Source organism: Rousettus aegyptiacus, unplaced genomic scaffold (genome assembly GCF_014176215.1).
Source record: "Rousettus aegyptiacus isolate mRouAeg1 unplaced genomic scaffold, mRouAeg1.p scaffold_m13_p_4, whole genome shotgun sequence".
Taxonomy (NCBI): domain Eukaryota; kingdom Metazoa; phylum Chordata; class Mammalia; order Chiroptera; family Pteropodidae; genus Rousettus; species Rousettus aegyptiacus.
In genome coordinates this window covers 129,092,790-129,110,088 of record NW_023416307.1, presented here as the reverse complement: position 1 = coordinate 129,110,088, position 17,299 = coordinate 129,092,790, and the positions used below count along the sequence as shown (strand labels likewise).

Genomic DNA, 17,299 nt, shown 5'->3' with positions numbered 1-17,299 from the left:
TGAATAACTGTACTAGTACCACTCTTAGGAAGAACACTTTCCTACCTGTTACTAAACATGTATAGCTATCAAGAACAGGCTAGTTATAGTGGACATTTAATTGGCTATTAGAATTTTGCAAAATATGAGAAAGAAACCTTAGAGATTGTAGTTCATATACAGATGCAGATACTGAAGTCCAAGGACACAAAGCTGGTGGACACAAAGCTGGTTAAATTGCAGAGCAGGACCGTATCCTGGGTCTCCATCTACATGGTACTGTGTGAACTTTGTACTACCTCTCAGTTCCCTAGATTGGACCAAAGCACAGAATCTAGGTTGTGTAATAATTGACCAAATCATGGTTTGAAAGAAAGTGGAGTAGAATATGAAAATCTTTTTCTTTAGGTTTTTATTTTGTCTAATGTTGGTATAATATGGATAAGCCAACAGAAAAAAACCCTCTTATCCATATCTGTGTATGAATAATCCTGCTTAATAATCCTGTTAGTGACTTTAGAAATAGATGCAAATAACACTCAGTGGTTGTATTTTCCAGTTTGCTCATTCTCCTCTGTGTTTCCAGGAGAATACCTCTGTCACTATGGTTTTCACTCTGGGAGAACATTTTTGGTTATTTTTTCTTTATCATACTGGACTATTAATTCTTTGAAAATGGCCCTGTCTTTCATCACTGTGTATCTGGTGGTTAATACAACAATGAATTCTTTGTTGCATGAAAGAATGCCCTCACAGCAATGTAGTTTTTAGATAAGGTATTAGGACAAAGGGGCAGAACCTCCATACCACAGTATTTGGGATTTACCTAAAAGGCTAATTCAGGATTGAACCTTTGAAGGTTTAAGAAAAAAGAAAAAACCGTGTCTCAGGAGTGGGAAGTGGTTTGACATTGATTAATGTTTTGAAGGTTTGTGATAAATGATGAGAAACCTACAGTAGACATGGATGGTCTTTCCTCACCTTCAATTTTTTATGGTTTGTCTTTCCCTTTCTGTGCAGTCTCTTCTGTCTCCCTTCCCTTCTTTCTCTACTACACTCTTCTCTGTAGTTCTCCTGATATGACCAGTTTGCATAGGCGGATAGGTGAAAGGGAGGGGAATTGATATGAGTTCAGCCAAAAGCATCCATCCCATGCCATGTTGAAATGCTACACTAAGCTCTGGAGCTGCAGGGATGAATACTACTGGTTTTCTGCCCTTGAGGGTTAGTTAGTAAGGAAAAAGAATGTGTAGAAAACATATTCCACTGTGGTGTAACTCCTGTGAAACCTGTTAAGGACTACGAACGATGAACCATAGAGGAGGGAGGGCTCTGTAGCTGCCTTTCAGGGGAGGGAGGGTGTTCTAGGAAACATCACAGGCTTGTTATCTCGAAGATGAGTAGGAACTCCTGGATAGACCAAGGAGTTCAAGCTCAGGGCATTTAACATGTTTGTAATATCTTTTTTTTTTTTTTTTTTTTTTAAAGCACCACTTTTCCTCTGACATGTGACACCTAATTTCTTCCTCTCATTTGGTAAGGGTTTTGTGTCAGTGTCTCTCTGCTTCTAGCAGCCACCTCTATCCCTCCCCACCCCCCCCACCTGCCCCGCCTTGCCTTAGATTAGGAAGTTGGGGTATAGCAGTGAGGTATTTGATTTCAGTCATTTGAGAGAGTGTCAACAGCAGTTCAGATCGTTTTAAGTTATTTCAGTCTGAAATGTATTTGGTCCTAATATTTCTTGAAGTGATAATTCCTTGACTGCTCCTACAGATTTCTTAAGAAGTGCTGCATTTTCTCATTTGTGTGCTTTCATTCACATTCTTAAGTTTGTCAGTTTGAACATTAGACCTTAAAAAATGAATTTACTCCTTACTGATCTTTTTGCTTTCCCAGTTGCCGAAACAAAGGGGATTTGGCGATGGAAGCTTTGTTGGAAGGAATACAAAATCGGGGACGTGATGGGTAAGTTCGCTTTTGACCTTAAGCTTCTCACTTGAGTTTATAAAACATTTGAGCTATGCCTCTGACTCTCTTGTGTTCTGAGTACAGAAGCAAAAGTGTTCAGCAAAAGCTAAGCTGATTCATGTCATTTTTGGACAGTATCTCTCTCTGGGGTTTTCGCGTTTTCTCAGCAGTACGAATCTGAATGCTTGCTTTTATCCCTCTTTAAATTTTCTATTTGTAAAAAACAAAAGTAGAAGTACAAAGGTTTTGTGACACTAAGAATAAGTGCTTAAAAAAAAAAAGTACTTAAGTGTTAGTAGTTACAGCTCTGTGACCATTCCTGGAAACCTCTTTGCATTTAGGACATCTGTGTCCATTTCTGTTCCCAACTCTGCATCTCCTGAAACTGTGAAGGACACCAGTAAGTTTACAATAATCACATAGGTCGAAATAAGTTTCTAATAATAAGGTGTGAAAAAATAATTGAAATAAATATGGCTCAAGGGTGAATTTATTGAAATAGCTCTTAAAATTGTATTATTATCTTCCCAATAGCCTACTTGCTTCCAAGGCTTTTTATTTTGGCTAGCTGAGAATGTGACCTAAGTTGGCTTGGCTTCTTCCTGAATGCTTTCCTAAAATATTACAGAAGTGCTAGTTGTTGATTGTGGAAGTCTCACTCACAAGCAAGACTTAAAACATCAATCTTGCATTTGATCAAACGACTTATGCTTTAGGTTGGGTGTTAGAGGAAGGCAGAATATTCTGTGGAATAAGTAATCACTTTAAATTGAACATTAAAAGGAAAAGCTCAGATATCCTGTTCTTTGCTTCTGCTTATTTATTGACATGTTCCACCTCACCTAGGTTTATGTCTGTTATATTTTTACATCTGAAAGATGAAAAGCCACTTTGACGTATGTTCTGTGTTCTTAAGGGTCTGTTCTTATTTATAGGGGATTTTTGACATCTTGTGAAGCAGAATTACAGGAGCTCATGAAGCAGATTGACATAATGGTGGCTCATAAAAAATCTGAATGGGAAGGACAGACACATGCTCTAGAAACCTGTTTAGACATCCGTGAACGGGAGCTTAAGACTCTTAGGAGCCAGTTGGATATGAAACACAAAGAGGTAAACAGTTGATTCAGTCCTCTCTTTGATATTTTGACCTTTTATATTAAATATGTTTCTTAAATATTTGTTGAAGAAAGTGTTTTTGTGTCAAGTTAGTGTTTCTATGTTGTCTTTTATTTCTGATGGTTTTTTTAGAAGAAAAATTTATTGTGAAAATGCCTAAGAATATCAATATTTTCAGGAATCATGTTACCTTGGTCATATACAATAGATAAATAACTTCTTTATGAAAATGTAAAGGTTGTCACACAATCCCTTTAGCCTATTACATGTCCGTGTTAACATTCATTGGGTTTCATGAACATTGTTTTTGGCCTATTTCTATGTCTAGTATAAAAAATTAAGCCCAAAATTCAATAAGTTGCCTATTTTGGTTGGATGTAAAACAAAATTTAGAAAACTCTTTTTAAAAAATTTGTATTTGGTCTACAGCCATACCACCTTGAATGTGCCGATCTCATCTGATCTTTGAAGCTAAGCAGGGTCAGGCCTGGTTAGTACTTGAATGGGAGACCACTTAGGAATACCAAGTACTGAAGGCATTTAAAAAAAAAAAAATTGTATTTGCCCTTGTTCAAAATTAGGGGAAAATAAAGAAAAGCAAAATAAAAATGACTTGCAATTCTACCACCCATGGTTATTGGTGATTTGGGGGGAAAAGTTTAATAATATTTGCTGATTGATTTCTCATAATAGCTGGTACAATAAAAAGTACACTGAATATTGGAAGGGAAGCATAAAGCATTTAGAAGCACAAGAATTGCCTCTAAAATTCTGGCATGAACATCAAACTTGGAAGAATTGAAAGAGTTGTAGGGAAACACTGGGCCCAAGCCTCACTCTGATGGACTTTTCTGCCAGTAGGATCACCACTCACTAGTGCTGTTACTCAACTTGTTGAGGTACACTTCTCTGAGTGGGACACACTGAGGTTGTGATTCTGTTGATGACACTTATTAAGAGTATTTTAGAAACGTTTCATGTAACAAGGAGAGAGTTAGACTTAATAAAAGTGTTTTTATGCTTGTCAAGAGACACATTAATTGGCCATTTGCACTTTGGGTCAAAGTAGTCTACAGTAACATTGGCTGTGTCAAATTCAGTTTTCCGTGAATGCCATTGGCTAAACTGGAATTCATTTTAAATTTGGATAGAACTTTGAGAATGTATTTTAAAATTACACCTTATGTCCTAACGTACATGGAATTATATTTGATTTTTTAAAAACTATAATTTGGGTAGGGTCAGTGTTCCTTGTCTGGTAAGCTGCTTTAGCTACCACTTCTTCATTTCTCTGAGGGCAAAACAAAAGTAGTTCCATTTGGTAAGTTAAAGTGATAGTGATGTCATAGATGCGAAAAACACTGTATGTGGATATCTAAGTCATTTATTTTGTTAGAAACCTGTTAAAGAAATTTCTGCGTGTGTGATTATGAGAATATTTAGTCATTCTGAAGCTGTTTGAACTTACTTTTGTATCTTAGTTTAGATGTCATAAGGCATTATTGCTATTACTTGATACCTTAAAGAGAAATTATAGGTTCCATGTTAAGGATTTAAAGATTACAGGCTTGGCCTGGGACATAAAAGAAAATTAGAATTGTAGCTGTCTGGTCAATTTGCTGCTTCATTGAATGGTCTGCTGAAATTTGATTAAGTTTCTAGAAATAAAGTGCTTTTACCAGACACTAGTAATGGGAATCATCTATTCTGTAGAGTTTGTCTGTGAAATTGTGTTGACAATACCACATTCATAATCTACTTTGAACAGTAAATGACATAAGAACTAGATTTTAGAGCTTTAAGTTTTTGTAATTCTTATATAAGAATGACAGCCTAGAAGCAGTTAGTCCTATGGTGTAAACCAGTGCTACTCAAATGACAGGCCCACAGTGAGATAAAAAGCTTGCACCAGAATGTAAATGAGTACATTGCAGCTTTCATTTCATAGAAAGATTTGCTATATAAAAATGTCAGTTGCATTAACAGTGTGTTTCATGACATAGTCAATTTACATTCTGCTTCAAGCACCCCGATATCGTGCTGGTTTGCTGTTGTGACCAGCTCCACCTGGTCTGAAGATCATATTTGGAGGAGTACTAGTATAAACAATTCATTTTGTAAGTGAATAAATACTTTATGTGTTTCTGATTACGCTGTTGGGATTGGGTTGGTTTTAATGGATATTTCCGCTTCTGTTACTTTCTCAACCCCTACAGAGCAGGTAGACAATGAAATGAGTAAGGAATTTGGAGTCCTGTCTCTGTCTCTTTTCAGTTGAATGGCTTTAAATAATTTAACCTCTCTGAGCCTGTTTCATCATGTGTAAAATTAGGATTAAAAACCCTGTGTCCTAGTGTTGTTGTAAAGATTGAGTTACTGTTTAAGAAAGCACTTTGAAAACTATAAATTGTATCTAAAATCAGTTATTTCAGCCCTTTTGTCATTCATACTGATGGTTTCAAGCCTTGGCTCCCATTTCTTTACCGAATGCAGTCTATCACCCTTTTTTTTCAACATTTAACTTCTTTTTTTCTCCTTTAAGAAATTTGAATATTTTCATTGCTCATTATGAACTAGACTGTGGTACATAAATAAAATTAAATAATCTTCACATTTAATATTTATACTTGCCACATATAATAAATACAAAGAAAAATGTTTCTACATGGCTCATAAGGAAGAACAGTAATTATATGCCCTGTCCCTCTGAACCTAGGAAACCTGCTCCTCTGGGGTAGTCATTTCAAAGCCTTTAACTCTTTGTTTTGGTATTCTCCCCATGTTTTTAAGTAACATTTTATACTGACATATCCCAATTTTCATTCTTAGCTATTTATCTGATGACTTACAACCATGAAAATTAAGGGTTTTGCTCTCTTCATACAATTTCCATTCCCTCATCCTGCCAGGATTATGTATAGTAATGTTTGGTTAAATCATTACTCAGTATTTACATCGTTAGGCTACAGGTCCAGGAAGGTGACCCCAAGGTTTGGGGAAATTAATAGCTGAAACTAGAAAAGGCAGCTGAGAGGATAGAGACTGAACAGGGTTTTTGATAATTCTAAGGCGTTAAGACAGTAAAGGATTTGGTGTCCAAGGTGGTTCGGAACCCTCCTCACTTTGGGTTGGGACCCTTAAAGGCAGCACCTAGGAGTAAGGATGGGCCAGATATACAACAGGCCCTCTTCAAATTGCCATTCAGCTGCAGACATTTAAATCTCCAAGGTAAGTTTAAGAAGATCCTAGAGTGCTGCTGTCCCCAGGCATCTCCAAAGTGCTAGGGCTTCCTGAAACTTGGAAAAAGCAAACTTGGATTTTCTCCCAAGGAAAAATAATACCATTCTGAATCTTTAATTATTTCTTTAGATAATTTTGCAGATATAATGCTTAATAATCATTGAGCAAGTAACCTCAGACACACACAAGAAGACAACACAAGTGAAAAAAAGCCGAGGCAATGGAAGACAGAAACAGACGAAAGGCAAATCTACATATTGGCCCTATCATGCTCAGATTTTACAATAGCTTTGTTTACTGTGTTCAAAGAGATAAAAAAGATTGAGCACTTCAAGAAAGAATTGAAAACTATAAACAAACCCAAAGTGAGTAGAAATTAAAATATTGAAAAATACAATAATTGAAATTAAGGCCTTAAAGATTGAGGTAATTAATAAACTGAAAGATAGCACAGAAGAAAATGTTTAGAATAAAGCATAGACAAAATAATAGCAAATATAGAAGAGAAGATAAGAGAAAGAGGATACAATGAGGGGGCCTAATATGAGTGGAATCCCTGGAGGGGAAACAAGAGTGAGAATGGGCAGAAGCAATATTTAAAGATAAATTGCCTGAGATTTTGTCAAAAGTGAGGAATGTCATATATTTAAAAAGTCCAAGAATCTCAAGCAAGATAAATAAAAAGAAATATTTACTTAGGTTGGAAACTAAAAACAAAGAGGAAATCTGAAAAGCAATCAAAGAAAATAAAAAAACAGATTATTTACCAAGGTAAAAAGACATTATCTACAAACAGTTCCTAAAAGCTGCCTACTTAGCTGAACAACAAAAACCAGAAGATAGTAGAATGATATCTACAAACAAAGAAATGACTTTGTTTTTTTCTTCTGCCAAACCAGAAATCTGTACCCAGAATAAAGGTGAAGCAAAAATGTTTTCATATCAACAAAAATTGAGAGAATTTGTCATTAGTATACTTGCACCAAGGAAATATTGAAAAATGTTCTGCAGGCAGAAAGAAAGTGATCTCAGGTGGAAGCTTAAGAGATTAAGGAAGAAATGAAAGGCAACAGTAAATATGTGGGTAAATTTAAATGAATATTGACTATATATAACAACAGTAGCCTTTTTAGTTTAATATATACAGGATTATGATGGCATTTAAATCAGATTGGGGCAAATGTAATTAAAGTATTCCTATAGTCCTTGGGTTGCCTGGGAATTGGTAAAACTACTAATTAACATTAGCTTGTTCGGTCACAGATCCATGTTTTAATCTTGACAGAACCATTAGAAATATATATTAACATTAATAGAGTATATGTTTTTCAAGCTAACAGAAGAAAAATAAAATGATAAGTTATCAGTTCCAAAGAAAACGAGAGAAAAAGGAACATAGAGCTTATTAAATATAAATAGCATTTAATAAGATGATAGATTTAAATCCAAAGAGGTTCATTCAATGTAAATGCACTAAATGGCCCAGTTAAAAGATAAAAATTGTCCAACGGGATAAAAATAAACTGAATTATTATGTAAAGATATGACAAAGTTGAAAGTATAGATAAAATAAAAATATATACCATTTAAACACTTTGAAAAGAAATATTGTATAAGTATATTCATATTAGAAAAAGTACACTTGAAGCAGAAGCCATGAACATTACTAAAGGTGAAGAGAAATACTTCATAATGATAAAATATGAAATTTTAAGATATGTAACTGTAGCAGACAGTCTTCGTGGCCTATACCGCATTTTCTTTGCTTCCTGATTTCATCTCAGCTATTACACACAGCTCCTTGTGCGCTGCCAGCATCTCACTACACTATACTTCTCTCTGGAGCCTTAGAAAGTTGCTCCTTAGGAAGGTGAAACCTGGAAATGTAGGGGAGTTACCACTCCTGGGGCAAGCCTCATGCAGCAGAGGGACTGGAATGGGTAGAAATTCTCCAGCTTCCCATTCTGTCTGGTTCCTTGGTGAGCTCTCAGTGGGATATAGCTCCAGCTGCTTAACTGCAGAAATCAACTAGGTAACACACCCTTTTTATTGGCTTTCCTTCCTTCCCTGGGTCTCCCTCTTCATTTCCTCACTGTGCTTCCTGGGATCACCTCTAATTACCTACCTTAAAGCCCATGTCTCAGGCTATTCTTTTGTGAGAACGCAAACTAAGACCAAAAAAAAATCTAAATTTATAAGTATCTAAAAAAATAGTCTTAAAAGAAATTTTTCCCTCTCTTGTCCTTATCTGTATGCAAGAACTACAAGGAGAAATAGATGAAGCCACAATTATAACTGGGAATTTTAACTCACTTTTCTTAGTAACTAATGGAACAAGAGACAAACATCAGTAAGGCTGTAGATTTGAGCATCATGATCAACAAACTTTACCTAATTTATACATATAGAAACTGCACAAAGAGCACTGCAGAGTACACATTCTTTTCTAGCACAAACAGAACTTTCCAAAATTGACTATTTGCAGGGCCAGAAAGTAAACCTTGACATAATACAAAGGCTTGAAATCATAGTGTGTTCTCTGAACATTGTGGAAACAAGTTAGAAAAAGATACCTAAAAAGTAAAAATCCTTTGATTCACTTTTTTATAAATGGTTTTTTCAGTTTATTTGCTTTTTTAATTTTAATGGGATTTTTTTTTAAATATAGAAGTTTTATATGTTACATAGCCAAATCTATCATTTTAAAATGACTCTTTTATTAGTTTTAAGCTCTGAAAGTTTCCTCCTTCCCAGAAATCCAGTAAATATTCACTTAGATCTTTTTTTTAGTTTTCTCTTTTCCATTTTATTGGTGTTTTATTTATTCTTCCATTTTGAACTTCAGAATTACTTCTTCAAGTTTAAAAAATTCTGCTAGAATTTTTAATCGGAATGACATTAACTCCTTGTTCTTATAAGACTTTGTATTAGTTTCAAGTATACAGCACATTGGTTAGACATTTATATAGTTTATAAAACAGTTCCCCTAATTGCTCTTTCTATCCTCTTGCTCTCTACCTAGCCATTACATTAATGCTAGCTGCATTCCCTGCGCTGTGCTCTCCATCCCTGTGACCATCCATCAACTACCAATTTGCACTTCTTTTATTTCTGTTTTTTAAACTGAGGTATAATTGAGCTATAATATTACATTAGCTTCAGGTGTACAACATAATGATTCAATATTTGTATATATTGCAAAATGGTCACCACAGTAAGCCTCATTAACATCTATCATCACATGTAGTTATTATTTTTTTGTCTTGTACTGAGCACTTTTAAGATCTGGGTTTTTTTGTTTTGTTTTGTTTTAAAATTATTATTCTGTATTGTGATTGAAGTTACTACCTTCTATTCCTCATTACCCCTCTCCCTCCTAACTTGTTAATAGATGAAATTCTAACTGGTTGTTGAGAGATGTAGAAAAATACTGGTGGAAATTGCTGGAGGTGATGGCTGAGTATGAACTGGTTGTGGCCGGTTTCAAATGATTGAAAAATGGGTTAGGATAACATCCTTACCTTGGTCGGTGGAATTGATTTCTCTAAAGTGAGATAAATAGTAAAGCATTTTGCAGTTTGATTTATAGAACTTATTCTTGACGTCTCATAGGCTTTTGTTCAATAGTCTTAGTTTTCAAAATTCTTATAACTTTATATCTCAAGTTTTTTCATGATGTTTTTTTTTTTTTTGATAAAAAGGGTTGGAGAGAATAAATCAAAGCAAGTTTTCATTTAAACTAGAAATTCTAGAACAGTTTTCCATTTTTTGGCAGTGTTATGGACCATTAAATAATTAGATATTTGACTTACTGAGGAGTAGGGTACTATCATACTCAGTTGAGAACTTATGTTTACAGATAAGTACAAAGGTTGTTTCCTATTTTTATGTTTCATGGATATTGTTTCAATGCTAATAATGAAAAATACTACGACCTGTATGCTTCTAGGTTGGAATGTTACGTCAGCAAGTAGAAGAACATGAAAAGGTTAAGCAAGAGATGGCCATGGACTATAAGCAGGAGTTAAAGAAACTTCATGAAGAAGTGAGATTTTCTTTCTATTCTGTGTTGTCTAATTCTGTCTCTTTAACTTGAGGCTTTTGTTAATGAGGTAGTCTTTAGTTTTAAAATGAGAAGTATATATTTCATGGGAGGTAAAGAGGTGGAAATCTATTTCTGTGTTCTTAAATCCAGGCAAAGAATCTTGCCTAATTCTGCATGTTAAAATGTGTTTCTTGATTGAGTACCTGAAAGAAATAGAGCAATTTTTTTTGTATAATATTGTAAAATATTGATACCAAAAACATATTAAATATTAATTTCAGAGTTAAATGACTTACTAGATTTTATATATGGAAGATCCAAAGGTTTTAGAAGCATTTTGGGTGAGAAAATTCTATTAACTCAGTCTTATTTTTCAAATTGGGAAATAACTGCTTTTATTTTTACTCAGTCTTCTCCTCACTTTGAATATCAGTTTTTCACAGGAGAATGGTTCAAGAACCATAGGCCTAGAGAAAAGAAAAAGAGTTTTAGTTTGCTGCTTTTATTGAGGGTGGGGATGAGTTGTGGAGCCCTAAAGTGAAGGCTATTGTAGTAAAAATTAAAGTTTTGTTTAAAAAAATATTTTTTCCTTTATTTTTTCTTTGACAAGGTATTTATTTTCTAGTGTTTATTTTTGCATGAGCTTGAGTTTTGTATTTTAATTTACAAATCTAACATGCTCTTAATCTATTTTCGGTAGTACCTTTTAGCACTGCTCTTGCTTTCATAATACCGATTTGTTCCATCACCACTGTTTACAAATTCTTAAATTTTAAGTCTAGAAATAACTGTGTCTACAGTTAGGCAGACTGAAGAGAAGCTATGAAAAACTACAGAAAAAGCAAATAAGAGACTTTAGAGGAAATGCCAAAAATCACAGGGAAGATCGGTCTGAAATTGAGAGGTTAACCGGAAAAATAGAGGTATGTTCATAGTAATAATTTCTTCATAGTGATTGTTAGCCCTCATGTAGGAAACTGCTGTTTCTAATAGTGCTAGTTCCTGAAATCAATTTTCTCCCATCTCCAGGACTGCTGCCAAGCTATCTCAAAGGTTGAAGGTGATCTTCTGTGTATCTAGTCATCTGGTTTCATGTGGTTGATCGGGTTACTGGCTATCAGTAATTCTCAATGGGGCACTACCACCCTTTGAGAGCATTTGGAAATGTATGGAGACCTTGTTTTGGTTGTCAAAATGACTGGGAGTGAAAACCGATGTTTAGGAGACAAGAACACTAAACATGCTGAGGAATGTTCTACACAGGAAGGATTATTGTACCCAAAATGCCAATACTGAGAAACAGAGACCACCAGTTGCTAGCACTCCTCCATGGGCAGTGTTCTTATCTATCACCTACTAGAATAGGGGCTTAGTAAATGTTGAACGTACATGGCTTTTCTGTACAGAGTACTCTGCATGTCAGATTGTTTATCCTCAGTTCACATTTAGATATGGTAAGCCATTTACTACCCTCTTTGCTGACTCCGTTTTTATTAAGACTGGGTAACTCCATGATTATTGTATACTGTATTGATTCCCTGGAGGACTTAAAGGAGGTGGTGAGTTAGCACTGCCGAGAGCAGATGAAGGAGCAGCACAGGGCTGGATCTTGGATCTGCCGCTCCCCTCCTTTGTGTATGCCGTTGGTTCTCCAGTGCACCTAGGAATAGCCCAGGGCCCTCTTTGGGCTCTCAGAGATCCTGATCCAGTAGTATGGCATGAGACCTAGACATCTGCATTCTATCCAGCTCCACCCCTAGCTGATTCTGATTTGAGGAACATTGTTCAACATCTTTTTATGATTACTTAAAATGTTTTTTACTCAGAGAAACCTGTCACCCACAAGTGCCAATATATATTACTACCTAGAATTATAATTTCTGTGTTTAACGTTTTTTTTTGCATCTCAATATTTTATGCATTTGAAGAGCTTAGATTCAGAGGGCTGCACAGATACTGCTTCCTCTCCAATTCTCTTCAGTAATAACTGGGTACCCCTGCCCCCAGACTTCTCATTACCACCTCTTCTTGCTCCTCATTACTGCTTCATGACCATCCTCTTTCTTTTCTATCCCCTAGCTTTGATTTTCATGTCATCAGCCTATATCACCGACCAATGTACATACAACCAACGTAGTCATCTTCTGATCCCTGGTTTACTCCTCTGGCTCAAAGATTTCAGCTCCCAGTTCGCTGTCACTCCAACATTACTCTTACCATAATTCTTGAGGCTTTCAGTATCCACAGAGTTGATGTTTATAGTACTCTGGTCTTTGAGTTCCTTGCTGTCCTTTCCCTCCATAGATGTTTTTGATCTCCTTCCTGTCTCCTTATTCCCGTTGCCATTCCTTAAGTGTTGTCATTACCAATACTAACCCGCCTCCTAGAATCACGTATTCAGCATCTCATTCTCTGACTACCATCCCTCTCTTTTCAGCTCACTCCTTTTAATCCCTTGCTCTCAATAATCACTTGACCCCATCCTTTTAAAGTGATTGAATTCTGCTACCTTTTCATTGCTCCTCATACCCTCACTTATCAATCCTTACCCAGCTTAATTACATAGTTACATTTCTTACATTCCCCTTCATTAGCTGTGCCCCTCTTTTGCTTCAGATTTGCTTGGCAAAACCATAAATCTGATTAAATCCAGTTTTCTGTTTACTCTGTACTTGCTATGTGTGGCAGAATCTGACTGGAGGAAAACAAAATCATGCTGACTGGTCTCAATTTAAATTTGTGGTCACTCGCCTCAATTGGGTACTAATGCTAACCTGTTTTCATAAATATTGGGCCCATTTTCTGATTATGCAACTTTAAGTTCCTATGGATCCATCATTAATTTTGAACTTTTTGCTTTGGCTTACAAATATCTAATAAAATTGAGTAAAGATTTCCCTTGTTATTTAAGTCTTTGCAGTTCTTCTGTTAAGATAGTAAAATTGGTATGCCAAAGGATATTGTGTTATCTGAATCTATTTGAATTTTAGATACCGAGAAGTAAGAATTGGGCCAAAAGACTTAGCTGAAAATTTATCTGAATCTGTTCAATTCCTGGGTTTGTATATCAAGAATTGGGTAGAGTGGGATACTCATAACTGTATTCTGAAATTTTAGTTATCTTAGCATCAGTTTTCTGAAAAATCACTAAAAAATTATAACAACCCTTAGGTGGCAGCAAATATATGAAAATCTTCATGAACCCAGTGTTTCATACCCTTCACCATTAGGGTGTTAAATTTAGAAAGACAGATATCCAGAAGCACAGTATGTAAGAAATTTGGTATTACTCTACAGTTCTATCAGCTAAGTGAGTAATGGGGCTCCTGCTGGGAGAAAGGTGCATGTGTACCCAGGGATGTGGGGAAAAATTAAAAGTGAATCTGGGAAGTAGTGACAGCAAGGGGAAGCACTTAGAACTTAAGTACCTTAATTGCCTCTTCAGGAATTTCGTCAGAAATCACTGGACTGGGAGAAGCAACGCTTGATTTATCAGCAACAGGTATCTTCTCTGGAGGCACAAAGGAAAGCTCTGGCTGAACAATCAGAGATAATTCAGGTAGGTTTAAGATATTTGGAAAAAAAGGAGAGGCAGATTTTGATTAAATTTGAACTTAATGCAATAATAAATGTGTGCTTACTCATTCCACTCCTGTCCTCATGCTCAGTTGTTCCTTTGCTTGCTTGATTCCCTGGCTTCCTTACTCCCTCACTCAGGTGCTCTCTCTTGCTCTCTCACTGTCAGTGTCTTACATCCTCATGCCTGCTCTACACTCATATTCATGTCCTCTCCCCTAAATTTGTTCTCTCCCCCTCTCTCCACTTCCCTCTCTTTCTACTTGTTCTTTCTCCATTTCCTTTGTTTCTTTGTGTTTCTGTTGGGTCTCTGGCTTACTTGTTTGGCCGTGTTTGGCTTTTGCCTTAGCTCTACTTCTGTCTGTGTCTTGCTCTGTCTCTGTGGTGGCTGGGTTTCTCTGGCTGAGTTACCTCAGCCAGGGAGCTTCGGCTAGTCTGCCTGTCTGGACACAAATGCTGAGAGAGTCACACTGCATTGGCATGCGCACTAATTAAAAGCAGTATCTTGGTGGCAATAGAAACACATTTTAAACACTAGTAGAAACTTTTTTTTTTAAATGGCTTAGGCAAAACCAAAAAATAGCCACTTATTTTAGGACATGTTTGCTTTTTCAGTGAAAAACCAAGAATGTAAAGGGAAATGAACGTAGAGGGAAATGAATATTTGTGACCATGTTTTATGTGCTAGACACTGTCTTGATGTTTCTAGATACAGTTCTTTATACATCGTTACGTGTTATCTGTTTAACATGATGATCTGTCAAGGTTGATAGTTATCTCAGTTTTATGGAAGGAGGGAATAAACTGGATAGATAAGTTAAGAGAACTAGAGGGAATTTTTTTTAACAGTCTGCATTATTTTTCGCTTTAAGCCTCAGTAGTGTATTGGCTTTTGACCCCTGAAATATCAGTTGGCTGATAAACTGAATGGTTCTGCTGTGAGTCTACTTAGAACGGCAGGGGGGACCCACAGCAACCTCAAGGAAGAAAATTATTTTCAAAGCTGCAGCAAACTATGCAATCAGAATGGAGCAATTAAATCTTAGATTTCTAAACCTGAGCTTTTGACCTCAACTAAAGCACTAAACAAACATAAGTATCTATAAGATATTGTCGTATTCTAATTATGGCCTTCAGATAGGCAAAAAGAAAATTGAGTTTTAAATTTTAGTTCTAATTATTCATCTATGAAATTTACTTAGTATTGGTGGCAGATCCTTTTTTTTTCAAATTACTATGTGATTATTCTGCGTAATTAAAACTTTATTGTTAGTAAAAATGAGATTTTTATTTACTATAATTCAGCTAGGACTAAAATAATAAGCCTTTAAAAAGCCAACATTTGTTTTCCTTTCTCAGGGTATTTGAATTATTCTTCCGACAGCTTTGTTTAAAATGAAACTGCTCTATTTGACACACACAAAAAATGTTCCTTATATTTCTTTCTCCCTTAGCAAACCAAACAAAATTAAATTGTTCTGTGATTCAGTATGTAGCAGTGCTATATCGTTCTCATTAAAAAAAAAAAAAAAATTTAAATGAACTTTTGTATACCCATTACCAAGCATTAATAGTTATCATAATTTTGCCAGTTTGTTTTTGCATAGTAAAAACATATTAAAATATGCCATTTAACCTTTTTAAAGAGTGTAGTATAGTAATGTTAACTATATACAGAGCATTGTGTAACAGATCTCTAGAACTTTTTCAACTTGCAAAACTAAGACTATACCCATTGAAAAACAACTCATTTGCCAATCTTTTTTCATCCTTCCCTACTTTTTTATTTTTGGATGGAATATTACAAAGCATGTAGCAGACATTGTCTTATTTCCCAACAATAAGAACTTTAAAAAACACAGTTACATTATACTAGTATCACATTAGCAGAATAAATAACTTCTTAATATAATTCAATATCCAGTATGTTCAAATTTTCCAATTTAGACATTTTCTAAAATAATGTCTTTTTGTAGTAGAATGCTCAGATCAGAATCCAGTAAAGGTTGACACATTGAATTTTGTTTATACGTGGGTCATGATTGAACAGTAAAGGTAGAAAATCTGGGAGATTAAATAAATGAATATCGACATCCATCTTTCCCCTCAATTTTTAAAAATTCTTAATATAAACTTTTTTCTTATATATTTTTTAACTTCTAAAGTGAAGCTCAGAATAACTTCTCTCTCTTGGAGTTATGTATTTGCTTGAGTTTTTTTCTTTAGTCAGCTATTGAAGTTATATAATACATGTTCATTTTAGAAAAATAAGAAAATGTAGATGAACTGAGAATTAAATAACATCACTCATAATTCCATCCTTTAGTGAATTACCATTATTAACATTTGGTGTAAATTTCTTTTGACCTTTCCTATGCTTATATGCAATGTACATTGCGTTTGTATACATTTGTTTGGTAGAAAAACACTATATGTGTGTGTATATCAGAAGGGAGGGATAGTTGCAAACTTTAAAAATTACCAAAAATGGCAAAATGTTGATAATCGTTGAAGTTAGGTGATGAATAGATAGAGGTTCATCAGGTTATTCTCTCTGTATTTTGTGTATGTTTAAAATTGTCTATAAAACATAATTTTAAAATGTAGACTACTTACTCTGACAAGCTATATGCTAAGCATTTTATAATACTATAACTATCATAAATTGGAAATTTTTCCTTTTTAAATATGATATGTCATATCATATTTAAGATTTGTAATCATAATGATTGCATAGTTCAGTCTACCATTAAATGTACCACAATTTATGTAACTAATTCCTTATTGTAGCACATTTAGTGTTTTTACTTTTTTACCCTGTACATAGTACTTGGGGGAACATCCTTTTATAAACATTTAGGAGTCTTTATCAAGTTTAGAAAGTTCTCTATTTCTATTTTTTATCGTGAGTTGTTTTTTTTTTTTTTTTAACCATGAATGGGTTATTATACATTTTTAATGAGCTAATGCTTTGTGTTTTTATGGAAGTAAAACTCAATTTCATTTTAGTTTTCCTCATTTACTAACTATTCTTTTGTCATTTCGCTTTTACCTATTGGTCATCTGTATTTTTAGGCTCAGCTTGCCAATCGGAAACAGAAATTGGAGTCCGTGGAACTGTCCAGCCAGTCAGAAATTCAGCACCTGAGCAGTAAGCTGGAGCGGGCCAATGACACCATCTGTGCCAATGAGTTGGAAATAGAGCGCCTCACCATGAGGGTCAATGACTTGGTTGGAACCAATATGACTGTTATGCAAGAGCAGCAGCAAAAAGATGAAAAATTGAGGGAATCTGAAAAACTGTTAGAGGTGTGTTTTTAAATTACTATGATTGGGGAAAGCTGTGTATGCATATTTCAAGAGAGAATAATT

At 35.0% G+C, this 17,299-nt stretch overlaps 1 protein-coding gene and 1 pseudogene across 13 annotated transcripts in view; both read left to right on the top strand.

The window, feature by feature from the left end:
* CEP63 (centrosomal protein 63) overlaps window positions 1–17,299 on the top strand; it is a 37,661-nt gene that overhangs the window by 5,964 nt on the left and 14,398 nt on the right. For 9 of the 13 annotated variants that reach the window (XM_016140347.2, XM_016140341.2, XM_016140331.2 and 6 more), the window contains exons 2-7: window positions 1,876–1,944; window positions 2,883–3,060; window positions 10,256–10,351; window positions 11,152–11,274; window positions 13,797–13,910; window positions 17,003–17,236. In XM_016140347.2, the coding sequence (XP_015995833.1) occupies window positions 1,901–1,944; window positions 2,883–3,060; window positions 10,256–10,351; window positions 11,152–11,274; window positions 13,797–13,910; window positions 17,003–17,236 (789 nt within the window). In that variant the 5' untranslated portion in view covers window positions 1,876–1,900. Of the gene's footprint in view, window positions 1–1,467; window positions 1,516–1,875; window positions 1,945–2,882; window positions 3,061–10,255; window positions 10,352–11,151; window positions 11,275–13,796; window positions 13,911–17,002; window positions 17,237–17,299 lie in introns of all 13 variants that reach the window. The other 4 variants (XM_016140337.2, XM_036219071.1, XM_016140339.2 and 1 more) reach the window with 1 other exon arrangement.
* Window positions 3,488–3,605, top strand: LOC118601950 (annotated as a pseudogene).